Below are 19,641 nucleotides of genomic sequence, written 5' to 3' on the forward strand. Positions count from 1 at the left end.
CATGAGATGAGGAGTGTTGTCAGTATGCAGTATGTGCACATGCATTGTTCCTCTGAAATCAATGCAATCCCTAACGAAGTAACTGACTGTAATAATTGTGACACAATCTCATATGTGGGTCTTGCAGTGAAGGTCTTGATTATATTAGCTTGACAGTTGCATGACTATAAAGTTCCAGTATTTAACACCTTGCTTATATGATCTGGCTGGTCAGTAAACACAGATGACGGTGAACTATAGAGAGAATCTACAGAAAAACAGATGAAAAAAAAGAGCAATGCATATGTGACATTATTTATTGGCTTTGTTGTTGCGGACATCATGTGCACAAAGTCACCCATTCAATATTAGAGAAACACAATAATAAAATAAATATGAGGTTCTTTTAAAACAGTATTTTCAAGTTTTTTTGGAGATATCTGTTGTTAAAGTACACACATCAGAAAATGAGTAAACCTATTGATTTATGGTGCCAGTATCAAAAATGACAAAAATTTCAACAGATCATTTTAGATTTAGGTAATAATCTTAAGAACACCTCATAAAAAAGGCTCACTCTCTTGTGTTTTTAAAACTATTAACTCAAGAATCATATATCTTAAAGCAGCCTAGCACAGAACAAGCAGCAGCAAATAAACAACAACCAAAGAATTACTGTCTTCAGTTGCAATGTGAAAACTCAAATAACATTACAGGCTAACATTACACACTCCCTTTATACACTGTGTATTTAAAACCCAACAGGCTCCAGGAAGGCGGCCTCTATCCTCTATTTCAGGACCTTTTCCCCCCTGTTGGGGGTAGGTTGGGGGGATGTTTGTGGTAATAGTCTGGTGGGGTGGGATTTGGGCTCGCATTCATCCCTGTAGGGACATAATACATACTCTCCAGGTAGCTCTGGTCCAATGGTGGATGGTTGTGGGGCTCAGGCTTGGACCCCTGACCAGAGGGATTCCTGTAGCTGACCCCAGGTCCGCTTGGGTGCATTGTTGCTGCGGCAGAGGCCTCAGGATATCGGGGTGGCTGGGGCTGAGCCTGGGGGTGGGCTGGGGGAGGAGGAGCTGCATAAGGCACGTACTGTGTAGCATGGGTGTACATGTTGGGGTTATGGAGAGATGGGTAGGGGGCTGCTGAAGGAGGATACAGGCCTGAATGTGACATTGCTTGCTGTGGGATGAGCACTTCCACATATTGGCCAGTCTCTGGGTCAAATAGCATTTTCCTCAGTGGCTGGACAGGCACCTCGATATAAAAATACTTCCCTGTTTCAGGATCAACGAGAACTCTACGAGGTGTCTGCCCATAGCTACTCTCCGAGTACAAACTGGAGCTGTCACCCCCATATTCAGAGCCATAGGAAGGCCCCAGGCTTTGAGGGCCACACAGGTACTGGGGATCCATAGGAGGGAGGCCAGGAGAGTGGCTGTGGCCAGGATCGCTGTAAGAGGCCCCAGCCATGCCTGGTGGCTGTTGCTGGGGGGACCTATGGACAGGGGGTCGACGAGGGTCAATATGCTGTGGTGGCTGCAGCGGGCGGTCAGCAGGACAGGCCTGCATGAGTGAGGGGTGGGGAGGGCAGGGAGGAGGCTGGTGGAGAGGCTGGTACATTGCTGGTGGCTGGCTTGGCCCGAGAGGACTTGATTTGGGAGAGCCCGGCTGGTAGCTCATAGGCTGAGGGTCAGGTCTGCACTGGTGAGGACGGAGAGGGGGCTGAGCCACTGGGTAGGGCAGTGCCTGGCCTGGAGAGTGTGGAGGGGCAGGGGGTGTGTGGCTATGGGGGCTGCGGTGATGGTGAGGAGGGGTAAGACCAGGGTGGGAAGGGCAGCCAGCTGTGCAGGAGCAGGGAGGAGGGCGGGAGGCGGGCTGATAGTGATTTGACCTCCTGGGGGTCAGATCTGGGAGCATGAGGGGACTGAAGCTCTCTCTTTCGTCGTAGCTTGGAGGGTCGTCTGATGCATAAAAATGCAGCTCATCTGTTCTCCGGGATCGCTCGCTGGAGAGTGATCTGCGACTTGGCTGGTGTGTGTATCCTGGCACTTGTGTTATGGAAACAGCAGCGGGTTGTTTGATATTGTTTGAAGTTACCGGCATAGCTTGTTCATGAGGGTATGCCGTCCTGGAATACTGTGGTTGGCTGTCTGGATCTGTAACAGCTGGCTGGGTTGGCTGGATGGCTCCAGCTGAGGTGGGTGCACGGACTTGGCTCGTGCTCGGGTCAGAAGCTGGACCTGGAGCTGAGGTTAAACCAGGGCCAGCAGCTGATGTTGGAGCTGAAGCTATGGTTGTGGGTCTCTGTGTATAACTAGAGCTCTGAGGCGCGGCCCCTAGCTTTTGCTCCTGACCTCTGTCATTAGATGCCTCTGTCTCTGATGGTGCTGTTGACTGGTTTGAGAGACTGCTGATAGTGGTTGCTGTTGTTTTGCATGGTGGAGGTTTAAGGCTGGACACTGCAGACACAGCTAGTTTTCTCGTATAGTTAGACGTTGACGTGGACTCATTGGAGATCTTTCTATAGATTGTCGGGGAGGACACTACGATTGTTTGAGGCCTCTCCTCTCCTTGTGATTTAGCAATTGATGTTGTTGCTGATGGCCTTTGTGCTTCGTTTGGCATTGCTGCTAAATCTGCAGGTTTAAATTTGCAGCTTGGTTTTGGAGGCACAGCTGGCTTTTGGGAATTCTTAGCTATAGATTTAACTTCAATGGTTTGAGGCCTGTTGCTTCCTGTAGAATTTGTAGGCATCTCTTGCTTCTGTGTCTCTTTAGACAGTGACTTAACCTCAATTGCCTGTGGTCTGAATCTCCTCATTGCAGGGGACCTTGGGGGGAAAGTTGGATCCTGTCTTTTCACTGCTTCAAAGTCTAATTGTTCTTTTGGTTTGGTGGCAGGTGGTGTTTGCTCCTGTGTATTCCTTGGCGGAGAAGAACTTTTTTGCTTTGCTGTGTCTCTTACTGTAGGTTTAATACTTACTTCCTCATCTTCTCTGTTTTTTCTAAGAGTGTCTGTGTTGTCAGACACTGCTGAGGGGCCAGACATGGTGGATGAGGAGGAGAATGTCCGCTCTCTATGAGACTCGATCCGACCCCCGTCCGAAGGAGCGTTGGTCTGAAGGGGGATCTCCAGGCAGTTCACGTGCTTCCGAGGAACCCCTTTACCTCCAGCTGCATTCTGGTTGTCACCCACCACTGCTCCAATGTCCGCTTGGTATCCTTTCTCCTTTAATAACATGGAAACAGAGTGGCCACTGCTACCAGGAGCACTATCAGGTGTAGCGGACCTCGGTGAAGATGGAGCAACTGGGACCTGGATTGGGGTGGGAATCTCTTCCTGGGCTGGAGACGGAGATGTCTTTGTCTTGCTCGATCCATCCCTTATTAGCACTACAGCAGTAGACACCTCTCTTTCCTTACTGGGCAGTTTGGGGAGACTTCCGAGCATGGGAGGTTTTCTGTCTGTTCTAACCACCACAGGTTTGTCACCATTGTCTTTCACTTTATGCATTTCTCTCATAGTCTCCTGTGTTTCTGCTGCAATGTTTAGATCATGTTGGCATGGTTTGGCAATCGTTGCGTCTCCTGTTGTGTAGGACTTCTGTGACTCTCTGCTTACCTCGGGGACAAGCTTTGGAGAAGCTGGAGGTTTGTCACCTGGATTCTCTGAGTCTTTCTTGCTGGCTGTCGCTTTATTTTTGTCTTCTTTCCAGCAAACAGCCTTGTATTCTATCTGCATTGGCTGTGGACGAGACTGAGGATTTCCTTTGCTATGAAGAGGCGGAGATGAGGATACCATCTTTAAGTCTTTAACCTCCTCTTTCTGCTCCTCTCTACTCTCCACCCTGAACTCTTCTTCCCTTTCCTCCCTCCTTAACTCTTGACTTACCTCCCTCTCCTCCCTTGCTATGACCTCTTCCCTCCTTTCCTCTTTGATTTCTTCCCTCCTTTCCTCATTAAAATTTTCCGACATTTCACCATTACCATTTGATGGAATTACAGCACTGGTTGCCTTGAAGGACAGATTATAAGTATTTTTTACAAGCCGCCTCACATCTCTAACTTTGTGAATGGGGACCTTTACTGGATTGTTCCCATTTCCTTCTTCTTCGTCTGTTTTCTCATCTACGCTGGTCTCTACCCTTTCCTCCTTCTCTGTGAAAGACATTTGTGGTGAAGGCGCCTCAGGTTTGTTTTCTGCCTCAGGTGTGAGACAGACATTTAGGGAGGCTTTCTTTTTCTCCACGGCTTTGAGTGTAATCTCCTGTGTTTTTGACGAGTATGCGTCCTTGTCAGCCTGTTGCAGTTGTTTATGGTCCTCTGTGTTTTCACATTCCTGGTCTCTATTTGTCACCCTGGCCTGCGTGCGGTTGGCTCCGGTAGCAGAAGGAGCTCCTGTGTTCCTGGCAGTGGCATTTGCTGAGTCACCACCCTCCCTTTCGTCCCATGTTTTACTGTCATCTGCTCGTTGTAATCCACTTCCTGACTGTTTACTCTCAAATGGCACTTTCAATTCCGATATCTTTTCAGATTTTAATGAGCTTGCATTCCTGCTTTGAGAATCGGCCTCTTCACTCTCGGTCTGTGAAAAATTAACACCTCTGCTGCTGCTGGATGAACTTGGCCTGTTACTGGTTCTCACGCCAATGCTTTTTGGTGGTTTGGCTTCATCTTTTGTTCTTGGTTCTCCTCTCACAGGAAGACCCTCCGATGAGAGACTATAATCTGACTGAAGACTGGAACTCAGATTTTGTTCCACTGCATTCTCCTCAAAAGTGGGGCTCGCTTCTTCTCCTGCCCGCTCATCAGGTTGTGTATCAACACTTTGCATCTTCTTGGACAACACACTCTTGATGAGACAAGAGGCCATCTTGGTTTTAGTGCATGTTTCATCCAGAGAAACAGACTTCTGGAGTATGGATTTTCTGTCACTTTGTTGACTGGGCTCAGGACTGCGCTCAGAAGGGTAGCATTCCTGCATTGCTGCTGGTGTACTGTGTTGTCTCACATATGTCTCTCTGGAGTGACTCTCTAGAGAGGGACTTTCCACCATCACCGGGAGCCCAGGACTACTATTTTCACTGCTCTCATCCTGCTTCCCCTCAGAATTATTCTTTCTCTTCAGCTGGATCTGTCTTTTCGGCACTCCTCTTCTCACCTTCTTGGAGTCCTCTCTTTCCACGGCCACCTCTACGCATTCAAAACTGCCCAACTCATAGCGCCTCAATGGATCTAGGCCATCTGAGTAGGATGCAGATGGATGATGAAAGGAGAGTTCATCATTGTCCAGCCTTGGAGCAGAACCTCTGAAGTCAGCATAGGCCAGCCAGGCAGCACTGACCCCAGCTGGGCTCTCCTGGGTAGATGTTTGAGAAATATTGGTAGATGAACGGTGGCTTGAGTTGTACATGTCAAGGTAATCTACCTCAGGGCTTGACAGGCTGCTGAAAGCCACGTCTGTAAACCACTTCACCTCATTGTCTGTCTCGTCAAGCTCACTCCCCATGCTGGAGCTGGAACTCCGGCAGGGCCTGTTTGCAGCCACGCGTCCAGGAGCGCTGTTCTTCTTCTGGGGTGCAGGATGTTGAAGCCGTCTGGAAGGACCACCCCTGGTATCTTGTTGGGGAGCAAGCCTGGGCAGACTCTGTTGTTGCTGTAGCTGTCTGGTGGCAAGCAAGCTCTCTGAATAGGAATGCACTGTTGGCAGTCCCTGACGGTTGTCTCTGGTTGTGGGAGCTGCTCTGCGACTCGCAGGGCCTTTTCTATTCCTGGACTTGAATGACAGCTCAACCTGTTCCCCTCTGTAACTGGCGTCCCCCTGCCACCCCTTCCCCTTTTCAGTAAGCTGCTCCTCCCTCTTTCTCTCTCTCTCCATCTCCCTATCCCTTTGCCTGTTCCTCCCTACTTCTCTATCCTCCTCCAGCTGCATTTCCCTCTCCATCTCCAATTGCGTTCCTAGCCTGACCCAGGGAGCCTGGCTATTATTGTCAACAGGGGCAACATTGGGGCTTTCCCTATTTGTCACCACTTTCTTAAAATTACCACTCAGTGAAGATCCTACAACCTGAGTAGGGCTATGGCCTCTGTTCTGCCATTGTCTGTATGGTTTCTCAGGGGCTACGATGTGGACAGGTGTAAACCTGGTGAGTGGCGGAGAGGGTGTCCGCCTTCTGTTTACATGGTGGGCCATGTCCTCTGAGAGCCTCTCTCTGTTTTCACGTCGAACACTGGTTGACAGGTGTCTTCTTGTGTGCTCAGGTGCACAAGATGATCTTAATGAGCTGCTGCTTTCAAACGTAAGGGGATAAGTAGTGAATTGAGGCTGTGGGTTTTGCAATCTCTGCACAGGTGCGTTAGATGGAGCCCTGTTGACAGGTGGACTCCTGTCTAGAGGATTAGGGGAGTAATTGATTTCAGTGGGGGGATTATTATAAGTGTCCTCTTTCTGACAAAAAGTGGAATCAATGGCTTGTTTTTCCTCTGAGAATACGGCTAAACTTGAGTTGTCCCGATTGTTTGCCTCATTGGGTGTTGCTTCTCTCTCTGTACTTTGTTGTGTCAGTGAACTGTCTACCTTTTCCTCAGCTAAGAAAGGTGAAGTAGATACAGGCGAATTAACTGCCGCCACTGGTGATCTGCTTTCTATTTCAGGTGTGACTGATTTATCCCTCTTGTCTAAATCCAGTGAGGGTGACACACTCTCTTTTGCCAAATGTGTGGGGTACTGTGTTTCTGTAATATCAGCTGTAGAGGACTCCTTCTCAACCTCAGGTGTATTTCTAAGAGGTGGAGAACACTGTGGATACTGAGGGCTGTACTCTGTGGAAACGTTTGCTGGTGATGGGGCAACGGGTGATGGATCTTTACTCCTATACTGAGGTGTGGGACTTTGGCACTCTGGCTCAGGTGAGAGAGTATGATGCTTGGGCTGCGGTGAAGGTGTTTGGAACCTGGATTGATGTTGAGTTATTTCAGGCTGCAGGACAGAGCTTGTGAAGCCTGATATACGTGGTGAGTCTTGTGGTGTACCAGCGGACTCTGCTCTATCGCTCTGTATACTGTCTTTGCTTGGGGTAGGACTCCTCGCTCCAGGGGACACAAGTGTCCTATCAGGGTCAGGGCTGCAGAGACGGGAGAGCTCAGGAAACGGGGGACTGTTCCTGTCTTCAGGTTGAACAACACAGTAAGAAATCCCTGTGATGTGAGGGGATGAAGTGGGGCTTCTTGATGAGGCGGAGGCAAAGTGAGGCTCTAGGACAGGAGAGGGTGATGTTGTTTCCACTTCAGAAGATTGCTCTCTCCTACTGACCTCAGGTGAGGATGCTGTAATCCTGATTTCAGGTGAGGAAGCTGTGTGTCTGTGCTCTATGGGAGAGCAGTTGCTTGTAACTTCAGGTGATGGAGATGAACTGTAACTTACTACAGGTGACGGCACGTGGGCCTCGATTTCAGATGGTGTTGAAATGTGTCCTATTTTATGTGAGGGGCCAGGAGAGGGAGTTCTTGTCCCAGTCTTAGATGGAGAAGCAGCACTGAGCAGGCCAGGTGAGCGAGCTGTGTGTCTCAATTCAGGTGAGACACGACTCTCCAAAAGCTCAGAAGATGTCGCGATTGAGATGACAGGTGAGGGAGGTGTGTATCGTGGGGCAGGTGTAGACACAGTGCTGACAGGCTCAGCTGATAACCTTGTATCTTGGCTCTCAGGAGTAGTTGCGTTGTCTCTTCTTGCAGTGGGAAGATCTGAAATTAGCTCAGGGGTGTGGGTAGAATCTTCTATATCGGGGGTGAAGCCTCTGCTGAAGAGATCAGGCAGGGAAACCTTCCTTCTTAGCTCAGGAAAAGGAGAAGATGCTTGAGTATCTGGGGAGCAGGACCTATTTTTCAGCTCAGGAGTCTCACTTGAATGAGAGGATAACTCTGTGCTAATGGATGATGGTAAAGGAGATGAAAGGATGGCTCTAGATTCAAAGGCAGATTCTGTAAAATCTAAAGAAAAATCTTTGGATGTGGATGTGGGTGAGGGACTGCTGTGTTGATTAAAGTAGCTGCTCCTTAGCTCAGGTGAGACTTGTGCTACCCTGAGGTCTGAAGATTGGGTGTTCACTGACTCAAAGGGTGATGAGCTGACACAGTTCCTATGCTTGGGGGAGGGACTTGGAGTTACAGACTGATGTGAGGGGCTGTTGTGTCTGTCTTGGAAAACAGGAGTGAGTTTTCTTGGTTCAGTTTCTGAATGAGCTTGTCTAGGATTAGATGGTGAGGGTGAACATCTTTTTTCAACTGAGGAAGAAGATAAGGATGATGCTCTTCCCTCTGGACTGAGGGTATAGGGACTATTATGCCTCGGAGAAGGGGTCCTCTTACCAGTGTCGAGGACTTCGGATGAGGGGCTAGCTGTAGTAAGCTGAGGTACTGGTGATTTGCCTTTTAGCTCTAAATCTGGGCTCCTGTCCTCTGAAACTTCTGGATGCCCCGAGCTCAGTCCCTCCCCCTCTGTCTGCCTCCTCGCCAAGGACTCACTCTGCAACGGGGGACTGTAAAGCCTTTCTCTTGAATCCTCAAAGCCCTCCTCCCCTTCACTGAAGCCCTGTGCAGAGTGGTAAGAGCCCGAGGAGTCGTTCAGATCATCCACCAGGGGTGATACAGCAGCTGTCCCGTCCACCTCCCTCTGGGAGGGGACAAAAGCCCTTACAGCTGGGCTGCTTGACAGGGAGGGTGACTCACAGTCGTCTCCAAAAATGTCACACAGGCAGGTAGTCTCGGAAATGGCACTGCGCTGAGTAGGGACGTTGATTATGTCAAAGATTTCAACGTGATTGGGGGTGCCGTCACGATGACACAGGGAATAGGTGCGGGGCGCACTGCGCAGGAAGGAGTAGCTGTCCCCCTGGAGACTCCAGCTGTCCATCGCTTGTCCACTAGCTCCAAATTCTCACTGTGGCCAGTCCAGTCTGCTCGTCTAGTCTGCTCTGGGCTCTGTTCCTGGACTAGAAAGATATGGTCACCTGGAGGGTGTGTAGTTCATTCATTTATATCACCAGTAACCCTGGTGAATATCATCAAGAGGCAAAAGATTATCAATAACATGTATAGAGGCTAAGGCATTGTGCATTGTTTCTGTTCTGTTACCTTGCCAACAGCAAATTTAGCTTTTAACCCTCAAATGAGAATACCTACAGTACACTGATAGGGTAAACCTCCAAAAGTGGTTCACAAATAAATATAACTGTCACTATGCCTTAAAAAGCAGTAGCAAGCAACTATAAATTAATGAAAGAGGATATATATTCAGTGACTAAAAGCATTTAGTTGTGCTTAAAAGCTCCTGAGATATTATCATGGCATTACATGTGATGTGCAGCTTATTCTAAACTATAAAGACTGAGATTTATCAAGCTTACATATATGAAAAATGACAGCATTGCGATTAGCTCTGCCAAATACGTACCCTTTATCTTAACTTTCCATATCGCATTGGTATGGTAGGATTGACCAGAGAAAGAGAGCCTGCTCCCTGTGCAAGTAGAGAAAGACAGAATGACTGGTGCTGTACCTTTGGCCAATGATGAGGCTTTCCCAAGGGCATTGAGTTCCTCTGTGCTGCAAAATCTACCCCTCATCCGGCGAACTGTCTCTCAAAATCCACAGCTGAATCCAGGCCTGAGAGGCTCTGTGCAGCTCAGCCTGGCAGAGCCACACTGGCTAGACAACTTCAGAATGTAAAAGACACTGCCATGTATCAGACTTGAATAGAAAAAGCGAAGAGGGGCATCTCGCTCAGACACATTACATCCCCTAATGCTTCCATCTCTATTTCTGCCCCTCCCTTCAGAGCTGGCCTACAGGAAACTGCTTACTGAGTCTAATCAGGATCTTTTCGGTTGGACATTGGCTTTACAGTGTGAGCTGGGGTGGGTGGGTGGGTGGGTGGGTTTATAGTTAGCAGCAGGTGCTGATCCGGCCAGGACGGATGAGTGCGGCTGGAATCTGACACTTACAGCCAGCTCAGTCACAGGGCTCCTCTATATATAGACCCATACTATCAGGGCCAGATAGCCTTAGCTTTAGCTGTTTGCCTGGGCACACTGGTGGGGAAAGAAAGGAACAGAGAGCTCGGACCACAGCCCACACATTATCCACTTAACCGCTACATATGACGTTATGCCTGGCACTGAGGGAGTAGTTAATGTATGCTTGTATGTGTTTGTGCGAGCATGAATGCTAAGGTGGAGCTGGGGTACAACAGGTCAAAGGTTAACAGAGACCACCCGACTTTCACACCTCACGTGGAGAACTCCTGTGCGCTGCATGGTACCTAAGAATGCTTGCATAACTAAGGTGGTCTCACATGTTTTAAGTCACGTTTTTTTTTTCATGGTCAAGCTTCATATAAGCTTGCCAATCTTGCAGCCACAATGTCTGATCAAAACTGTCACAGCAAGGGATCATGTTATTTTACTGTACCTAGCACCTGCTGAGCCACAGTGAGGCATGTTTGATGATAGTAAGTTTGGATAAGCCCTGTGCCCCAAACCTAATACCTCATGTGATTAATATTCGCTCTCAGCTATTAAGTCATTCAGGGCAAACCAATGGAAAATCTTTGATTGTTGCCCCAACTGAATGTTGCATAAGGCTGTGACTGCTAGTACATCTGTTGAATCAAAGGGTTGAGAAACTGCTCCCAACACTGGAAAGTCAACAATCTATTATATATGTGCCATCATACATATGTAATTTGGCCTCCCTTTCTGTCAGGTGTGTCATACATATGTGTGCCACAGTTAATGTGGCTATGGGGCTAGCCTGAGTCTTTGACCTTGGTGGAGCTGTATAACATCTATATGTCTTTTTTTTTTTTTTACACCATCAATTCTGTATATACTCATTATTGTTTATAGACTAGTGTTTATAGAGTATAAAGTATCCTGCAAGTGATTTCATGTTTCACTGGAGGCTCTAATGGCATGACAAACATGAATCATCGTCCGTCTGCACACTTATCAGGTACTAAGGAGGGGACGGATGATATGATTACAGCTCATATGGTAAACCAGCATACACTATTTCAGTATGCGTTATACATAAACACAGGTGTTACTTGGAAAAGTATCAAACTTGGACAACATGTGTGCATGTGTGAATGTATATCAGTGTGCTGGGTATGAGACAGTGTGAACTCAAGTGTACAGAAGTGCTGATAAATTTGAACCTCTGTGGTTATGGCAGCACAGCGGACTGGAGGAGGACTCAGAGGGGAAGAATGATGAGCACCTCAGCAATGAGGAGCTTCAGTCTACATCACTGATTAGTCACACAAGCATTCCTGCTGTCCAAAGACCTCACCCACCCTCAGCATCTGAGCCATGCTTGTACAATGCGCTGCATTGGAATCTGTAAGTGGACAAATGTATAACTTCATAAGGGCTTGGCAGAAATGTTCAGTGATCACATGTTTAACAAATGTCAAATGCTGTCTGGCACAGCACCTCATGTGTACAGATAAATAAACGTGATTTTCTTTTTAAAAACTATTTCTGATTATCTGCTTGCTTCTATCTGTGGGATATGATGCCAAACTGGGGTCCAGTCTCATGATGCCAAGTGCTTGTATTTATGACAAACAGTGAGAAAAGATCACGTTTCAAATCTTTTTTTTGTGAACTGACCTAGTTGCCCTTTTAGGATGTGGCTGACTTTAAACTCTATACAAGCCACATTTTAATTTTAGCTGTATTTTTTTGTGTTTTAGTGATGGACATTTTGAGGAATATGTACTCTACCTGTTATGATACCTTACACTTTTATCAGGGGGGTAAACTTTCTACTCCACAGCACAGATTTGACTGCTGCACCTACACTTTGCAGATTAAGACTTTACATACGAAACATATGATCGATGCCTTTCTGCAGATTAAACTACTGACACACTATATCAAACAGATGCAATCAGCTCTACCATGACCAGCTGTAACATTAACATGATATTTACATTGTGATGCATCAGTACTGAGCCAACCTTTAAAGCATGAGCTGACGAAAGAAGAAATCTGATTCAAGTCAAAATAAAAATGGTGCACGAAGAGCTGTTATTGTGTCGCAGAGAAATTGACTTTTATTGTGAAATGTCCCGTTAAGGCAGAATGCGACACAGGAAGATCCGCATTACGACTGCTGGTGAAGTGTTGCCATAACAGGCAAGTGGCTAACGCTAATGTTTGCTAACTAATTAGCAGGATAGGTGAGTGGCGTGTGTTTAAACATATCTTAAATTTCAATCAAACTGTAGATGTTTTAAGTGTTGGGTTAGCGCGAAATAATGAAGGCAAGCGGGTTGTCATTCTCTCCTGAAATTATTTGGGCCTTGTCAGTCAGCAGCTGGCTAACATCAGCTAGCTAAGTAGCTGCTAGCAATGGCGAGCTTTTGTAGCTAGCCAGCCTCTGTCATACCGTTTGTTTATGTTAGCTGTGCGACAGCTTATTTTTCTACATTATCGCGTGGAATCAAAGCACACTGGTTAACAGTTCGTGATACTTCACATTTATCATTGTTAGCGAGTAATAACACACACAAAACGCGCCGTTTCGTCATTAAAATAGAAATGTAGCTTGCGTTTGTGTTGGTTAGCTGTATTACGGTAAGTGCTAGCTAGGTAGACATTTTCTGTGTCCAGCTCAGAAGCGGTGCGTTACAGTAAAGCTGTATTTAACAATAATCTGATGTTTTCACAACCAGACGCTAATAGAATCCAAACGTGGAGCATCTGCTCAAACAAAATCACTGATCAATATTATGTTTAGTAGCCTGATTGGATTATACTTTAGTTCAGCAGAGACTCAAGTGGCGACCATCGTTAGTAAACACCAGGCCTCAGAGTACACTGTGTGCCTGCCTCTGATGTTGTCAAGGCCTTGCTAAGTGTTAGCAGTGTCACACCAGGCCAAACTTTTAATCAGGGCAGTGCTGGATAGGTTTGATTTTACTTCTCTAGACTAAAAAAGTAATTGTTCCAGCTCTCAAAGTAACACTTGGTACCTTTAGCCTTTGGGCTGAGGCAGCTGTGTGATGATGGGATTGTCAAAATGTCATCAGTGCAGCCAAATACTGCAGCTGGTTTGTGACATTAAAACAATGGAACATCTTTTTAATATGTACTCAGGCTAAATTTAAGTAGGATTTTCTTTTGTGTTGAATCAACTTCAGGAAGTTCAATTTAAAGAGAAAACAAAATCATAGATTATTTGAAGTAGATCAGTTCATCTGCTGGGCTAATGTGCCATTATGGGCATGTCTGATGGCTGATTAGTAACAAGAAATTGCAAGTCAGAAATACCAATATGTTTCATTTGAAGTAGTTTGAAATGGTGTTGCCATTACATAGCACAATCACATTTATATTTCAGCCTTGAGGGTCGATGCGCCAAGTACATGATTTGATCTGCAATTCTTTAAAAGTAAATTCTAAGGGGTTGTTACAAAGCATGATTTATTATTCTTTGTGTTTAGGTATGCTGTGTGTTTAGGAAATTGCGATTGACATGTTTCTTGGGACGTCTTTGATGAAGCACTTCATTGAAACAAATAATTATTTAGTTGCAGCCTGAAAATAATTCAAAATAACATCAAATATTGGTATTGATAGTGACGTATTAGTATAAGTCGGGATGTATTAACAGTTCGCTGGCTTTGACCTGTGTTTTTCTCTTCTTCATCTAGGTGTTGTTGTTGTGTGTGTGCGTGTTCCAGTCTGAACCATGGAACAGTGTGCATGTGTTGAGCGGGAGCTGGAGAAAGTGCTCCATCGCTTTGTAATGTATGGCCACCAGTCTGAGGAGAGGCTAGATGAGCTCCTGCGCAGTGTCTGTGAGATACGAGGACAGCTAGTTGCTTTTGGTAAGAAAAACTGATACACATAAGAGTGACTGAACAATATGAAGATACAACATTTGCAAGTTAAGTGAATTAAGCCTTTTTTTTTTTAGTAATTTTAACTTCTTTGTTCCATTAGGAGTTAAAATGGTGCTTTGTGATGCTTCACCAGTGATGTATCATAACTAATAAGGCACATATTATTGTAGACATGCACAGTGACTACTTCCCTTTTTTCTCTCTTGCAGGAGTACAAGATGCAGACCTTTCAGTTCTATCTCAGACTATGGCACAGTGTTGTAAAAATATTAAAGAAACAGTGCAGATGCTAGCGTCCCGGCATAAGGACATACATGGCAGTGTGTCAAAAGTGGGCAAAGCCATTGACAGAGTAAGGACCGGCAGCATCTTTCTTTTACATTAACATTTGACATTCGAATATTTAATGTCTAATATACTTCTCCACAGAATTTTGATGCGGAGATCAGTGCTGTGGTGGCAGAGACAGTGTGGGACACCCCAGAGAGACAGAAATACCTGAGTGAGACCATTGTGGAGCACCTGTACAGACAAGGGATGCTCAGTGTAGCAGAGGATCTTTGTCAGGTAAGTAGCTGTGAATCTGTCAAACTAATGGTTTTGGTGTAAATATAGCCTGAATGGCTTTAAGAGGATGGAAGAGTTCTCAATAACTCAGAATGCCTTTTCCTGTTATCTAGGAGTCTGGTGTAGTTATAGATATGAGTATGAAGCAGCCTTTCCTGGAGCTAAACAGAATCCTTGAAGCACTCAGGATGCAGGACCTCAGGCCGGCACTTGAGTAAGTTTTCTCTTTCTTTTTACCCTCATCTGTGTGCAGACAGTCGCCATCTTTGTAAAGAGAATCAAAATAAAGTGACTATTTTCAAACATTGGCAAAGACAGATTTTCACAGCTTGCAAAAGTGCTTACGCTATGTTTCCTATCTGGCTGACTAATCAAACTTTGGGAAGAAATCTGGACACTTAGCACAAGTTACCACCTCCATAAAGCCCATATATGCTTGAGGAATTTCTATTGAGATAAAGTTTACTTTGGTCCTGCCAAGGCTTTCCCTCAGGGTGGGAAATTGGCACCAGCCACCTGCCAAGTGCTGCTAAAATACGAAAGTCACTAAGAGATTTCAGATGCACAATGATGATTTCCCAGCAAGTGGCTGGTGAATTTGAACATTTATCTGTCTGTGGCTGGTAGATGGTCACATTTTAAAAAGTTCATCTCCCACTTTCGAACACATTGTGATTATTAAGAAACTCCCCCTAGGCCGTTGATCACTATAAGTGTGGACATAGCTGGCTGTACTTACTCATGTCTGTGCCTTCTTAGGTGGGCTGTGACGAATCGGCAGCGCCTTTTGGACCTGAACAGTAGTCTAGAATTCAAGTTGCACCGCTTGTACTTCATTAGCCTGCTCAGTGGGGGAATCGGCAACCAAATGGAGGCCCTGCAGTACGCCAGGCACTTCCAGCCTTTTGCATCTCAGCACCAGAGAGGTAGACAATAAACAATCATTTCAACATTTCTGGCACAAACACACAAAGAGGTTTGATTTGTGTTTTACCATTTTTTGTAAACTCTTCTTCTTTTAAGAAGAGTCCCCACAATAATTTATGCGTTTAAGCGTTCTTGAGACAAATGCATGATAATTATATAAATTATTATCATCACAACACTCCAGTAGTGTTGTTTGTTTTTGTGGTCTTCCTTACCTGTACTGTTTCATCCCTGCAGATATTCAGATCCTGATGGGCAGTCTGGTGTACCTGCGTCACGGCATCGAGAACTCTCCGTACCGCAGTCTGCTGGAGACAAATCAGTGGGCTGAGATCTGTAACATCTTCACCAGGGATGCCTGTGCTTTACTGGGCCTCTCCGTAGAGTCTCCACTCAGCGTTAGGTTAGAAAACACCTTATCTCTGATTTCCTTTTTAAATCTTTACATTTATGTGAAAGTTGAGATTAAAGTTGAAACAGTTTTTTTTTTGCGGTTCAAGATGAAGTATAAACGGTGCCGTTTAACATGGTGATGACAGCCAATTTATAAAACTATAATCAAAATTCATCACCACTGCTTTGTCTATTTATCTGCAGCTTTGCATCAGGCTGTATGGCCTTGCCAGTGCTGATGAACATCAAGCAGGTGATCGAGCAGAGACAGTGCAGCGGAGTCTGGACGCACAAAGATGAGCTGCCTGTAAGACTCTTTGAAACTCCACAAGGAATCTATCGCCTCTTTTTCTTCCTTTTCACCATTCAGTTGATTCACATCACATCTGTTCATGTAGATTGAAATTGACCTGGGGAAGAAGTGCTGGTACCACTCTGTGTTCGCCTGCCCGATCCTCAGGCAGCAAACCTCAGAGAGCAATCCTCCCATGAAGCTCATCTGTGGCCACGTCATCTCCAGAGATGCCCTCAACAAACTGACTAATGCTGGGAAGTAAGTCAACAGTACAGTACCATAGTGTTGTGTCAGTAGCAACGGTTAAAAAGACTTTCATAGTCTTATCTTGGATCACAACATTGAACTGTTACATTCATGGTGATTATTGGTGATTCATTTTGTTATAATTAAGAACTATATTGTTAGAAAACCAGACCCAGAAGACAGACGGCAAACATGGACGTTGTGAAATGATTACTGGTGGTTTCTTGCGTTTAAAAAGCTAATATTTAAGTGAGCAAATACAGTTTCTAGGAACGATTGCTTTTCAAAATAGTTCCTGCTGCCAACTGAATTATCACACAGTGATAACACAACTTTGGCACAACACAGCAACCACATTTTAAGCCTGCATTTGTTGTCGAAATGAAGGAAACCAGTGACTTTCTAGGAATTTAAGGTCCTTTATCCTGCTCTTTTTCAAGTTTAGTCTTTTTGGAGGTCTGACTGGAACATGTTTACATGGTTTAATGTTTAAAAATACATTATTATTATTATTTACTACATTACTCTCATACAGACATGGCCGATGCCGTTGTTTTCAGCCTCTGTCTGAAAGCTCAGTTTTAGATGAACAGATCAATCTTCGTGTTAGCAGGAGCTGGCGTTAGTGAAGAAAAAAACAATGGCGATGTTGACACAGGAGGTTTTCAGCGAGTAGGGTCAGCTTGCTGAAAGGCTGGAGGAAATCACATGATCAACAGATCCCCTTATGATGTCATACATGCCAAAACCAAATGTAAACTGCACATTTTCACACACATTAATTGAAAGATGTAGCAAGAGAAAAGGAGGTCTTTATTCATGGTTGGGTAGTCTGTAGGAACATGGGGGACACGCACTTCTGTTGAAAAGGCTCTAAAACGGTAATTTAGCATAATATGGGGCCTTTTATAAAGATTGTAGATAATCAGCCAAAACAATCAATATGGTTCTTTAAACTAACAAACGGCACACGTTAACATCCTGTCCCTGCTCTCCCCACCCTCCCCTGTCTTTTCCCCAGGTTGAAATGTCCGTACTGCCCCATGGAGCAGAATCCGTCACATGCCAAGCAGATCTACTTTTGATACCACACACTCTCCTCATGAGTAAGGATGAAGTTCCCTGGAGCTCTTTGCATTTCCAGGACCATTTGCTCTGGCCCTCTTTCCTCTGTCCCTGGCCTCTTGGCCTGTTATTGTAAGCATTAAGGTTTTATCCCAGTGCTCCTCTGGACAACCTTGGCCATCCAGTAAACCCACCTCGGACCCTCCAACTTTGCGTAGTATACAGAGTCCAGCGTGGATGGTCCAACTACAACCTGTAGTAGGTGAGGAGTCTGTCAGTAAAGAGAACATCCTCACGAAGAAGCACCTCTGAAAAAGGATCATTCATTGAAACTCATTTGCAAATGCCTGCGGAGTTATAGGCTTATCTTTTTAAAGTATGTAATACTTTATAGTGTTTGTTTTCTCAGCTTTATCGACTGTTTGAGTTGGATGACTGCTTCTTTTTTCTTTTCCTTTTTTTTTGCAACAGAAGCAGTTGAATGATTGTGAATGGTTGGTTGAGTGTGGATAAATGGTATAGATAGGCAGTTTCAGATTTCAGGATGGTGATAAACTTCGGCTACACATGAGAAAAACGACAAAGTAACAAACTGTGTGGAAGGTTTATTTTTTGCTGGTGAAGGGAACTGTGGAGGTCTTTCTTGAACTGAACTCTTGATTGTGACCCATTACTCCTCCATAATGTAATAAACTCCTCACGTAGCTTGAAAGTCACTGTTGGCTGATGTATCCGTTTGATCAGTAGAACAATTAACTCTTCAATGGTGGAACAGCTTTTTGTTGTTTTTTTTCTTTTCATTTCATTTGTTTTTTTGTGACTGACTGCACCAGCAAGATTTTCCTCATTGTAGAAGCCATTTGTCTTGTTCTATGTATGTATTTAACAAACAATGACAAAAAGGAAACAAAAAAATATATACTACTGTGAAATGTGCTTTGTTTCTATTTTTCATTGCAACAGCCACAACGGCTCATGTAAAATAGTAAATTAAACTGAACAGCAACATGCATAACCAACACTACTGCGGAACTCAGAACTAACGACTCGACAGTTCACGTCACGGTTGTGCCATCGCCTCACTCTGCCCCGCATTGTGTATCCTAAGCTTGCACGCCATGTGATTTGGAGATGTAAAGTGGTGTGATGGTAGCCGTATGGTCTGACTTGCAGTGGCTGTAGGCTTGTGATTCAGCTTTACTCGTCGTGGGTGGGGAAGTCCTCTGATCATTGTGGCTGTTGTTTGATATATACTAAATGCCTCTGCTGCGTAGGTTTTGCTTTTATTTGAGATCGAGTCAAACTAGAAACGATAAAATCCATACATTTCCTCAGGGCTCATTGTATCGGTTCATACCACACTTTGCAGTTAGTATTAAAGTTGTACATTTATATAAGGAGTCTTGAACAAAGATGATGCATATTTCGCTATAGAGGCTGGCAGTATGGGTGTTAGTGGAGTTTGTATATATTATTCAACTGGTGGTGTGGAAGCATACACTTGGGGAGCGAGTCACAACATCCGTTTGGATGTACAAGACAACACGTTTCAGTGACCATTACTAATAGTTCCTGGTGTCCTCTTAAAAATGGTGATGTCACCTCACAGCGTGGTGAGGCTATCTTGTTCGGAAAGCACCACACCAGCATAGCTCACACTGACGATGCAACATTACACTGAGTTTAAAGTCAGAGTATAAGATAAAACATTTTATCTTGGTTTCTTTTGGAATGGGTTAGAGCACTTTTTTTTGTGGACTTTTCACTGAATTTCCTGTTTTTCTTTCTTTGGTTGACAATCATTCATCGCTTCTTCGAGTGTTCCTTCAGATAGACCGCTAGCGCTCTGTACTTCTGTCATTAATTTTGTTGAATGTTTGCATTTCCTGCCCGTGTGTGCAACCTTTATTGTAAATATTTATCCTCTAACATGTTTCATATACTTGCATCTGAAAATAAAATAAAAATTTATACTCCAAGTCGGTTTTGGAGGAGTGCACTGGCCTTTGATGGTGTACTGCTCCCACCTCACATACACCGTTCACTGAACTCTTACCTTCATGGATTTTAGCTGCTCTGCCTTTTATCACCACATGGTGGCGCTATTGCTGTATTATCCACTCACACTAAATAGCCTTGGAGTCTACAAAATCTCAAGCTAGAGGTTTTAATTTGAGTGAGTTTCACAACAAGGAAACAATTTTTTTCCACATAGATTTTAAGCTGGTGTTTAATAATCATGCTAATCC

At 44.9% G+C, this 19,641-nt stretch overlaps 2 protein-coding genes across 4 annotated transcripts; one reads left to right on the forward strand and one right to left on the reverse strand.

Moving 5' to 3' along the window:
- Positions 1-295: 295 nt before the first annotated feature.
- On the reverse strand, positions 296-8,963 carry LOC139206949 (serine/arginine repetitive matrix protein 2). Its single transcript, XM_070836568.1, has one exon. The coding sequence runs from the start codon at positions 8,896-8,898 to the stop codon at positions 775-777; it is 8,124 nt and encodes a 2,707-aa protein (XP_070692669.1). The 5' UTR covers positions 8,899-8,963; the 3' UTR covers positions 296-774.
- A 2,364-nt stretch (positions 8,964-11,327) lies between these two features.
- On the forward strand, positions 11,328-19,387 carry rmnd5b (required for meiotic nuclear division 5 homolog B). Of its 3 annotated transcripts, none has more exons than XM_070836398.1 (10): positions 11,328-11,386; positions 13,708-13,884; positions 14,109-14,251; positions 14,329-14,466; positions 14,580-14,680; positions 15,226-15,392; positions 15,631-15,796; positions 15,991-16,093; positions 16,185-16,339; positions 17,349-19,387. In XM_070836398.1, exons 2-10 carry the CDS (start codon positions 13,746-13,748, stop codon positions 17,410-17,412), a joined length of 1,176 nt encoding a protein of 391 aa, XP_070692499.1. In that variant the 5' UTR covers positions 11,328-11,386; positions 13,708-13,745; the 3' UTR covers positions 17,413-19,387. The 3 variants fall into 3 exon arrangements, with proteins under 3 accessions (XP_070692499.1, XP_070692498.1, XP_070692497.1); XM_070836397.1 differs by lacking the exon at positions 11,328-11,386 and adding an exon at positions 12,144-12,187; XM_070836396.1 differs by lacking the exon at positions 11,328-11,386 and adding an exon at positions 12,159-12,231.
- The last annotated feature ends 254 nt before the right edge of the window (positions 19,388-19,641 follow it).

Source organism: Pempheris klunzingeri, chromosome 9, assembly GCF_042242105.1.
Source record: "Pempheris klunzingeri isolate RE-2024b chromosome 9, fPemKlu1.hap1, whole genome shotgun sequence".
In the NCBI taxonomy this organism is placed as follows: Eukaryota; Metazoa; Chordata; class Actinopteri; order Acropomatiformes; family Pempheridae; genus Pempheris; species Pempheris klunzingeri.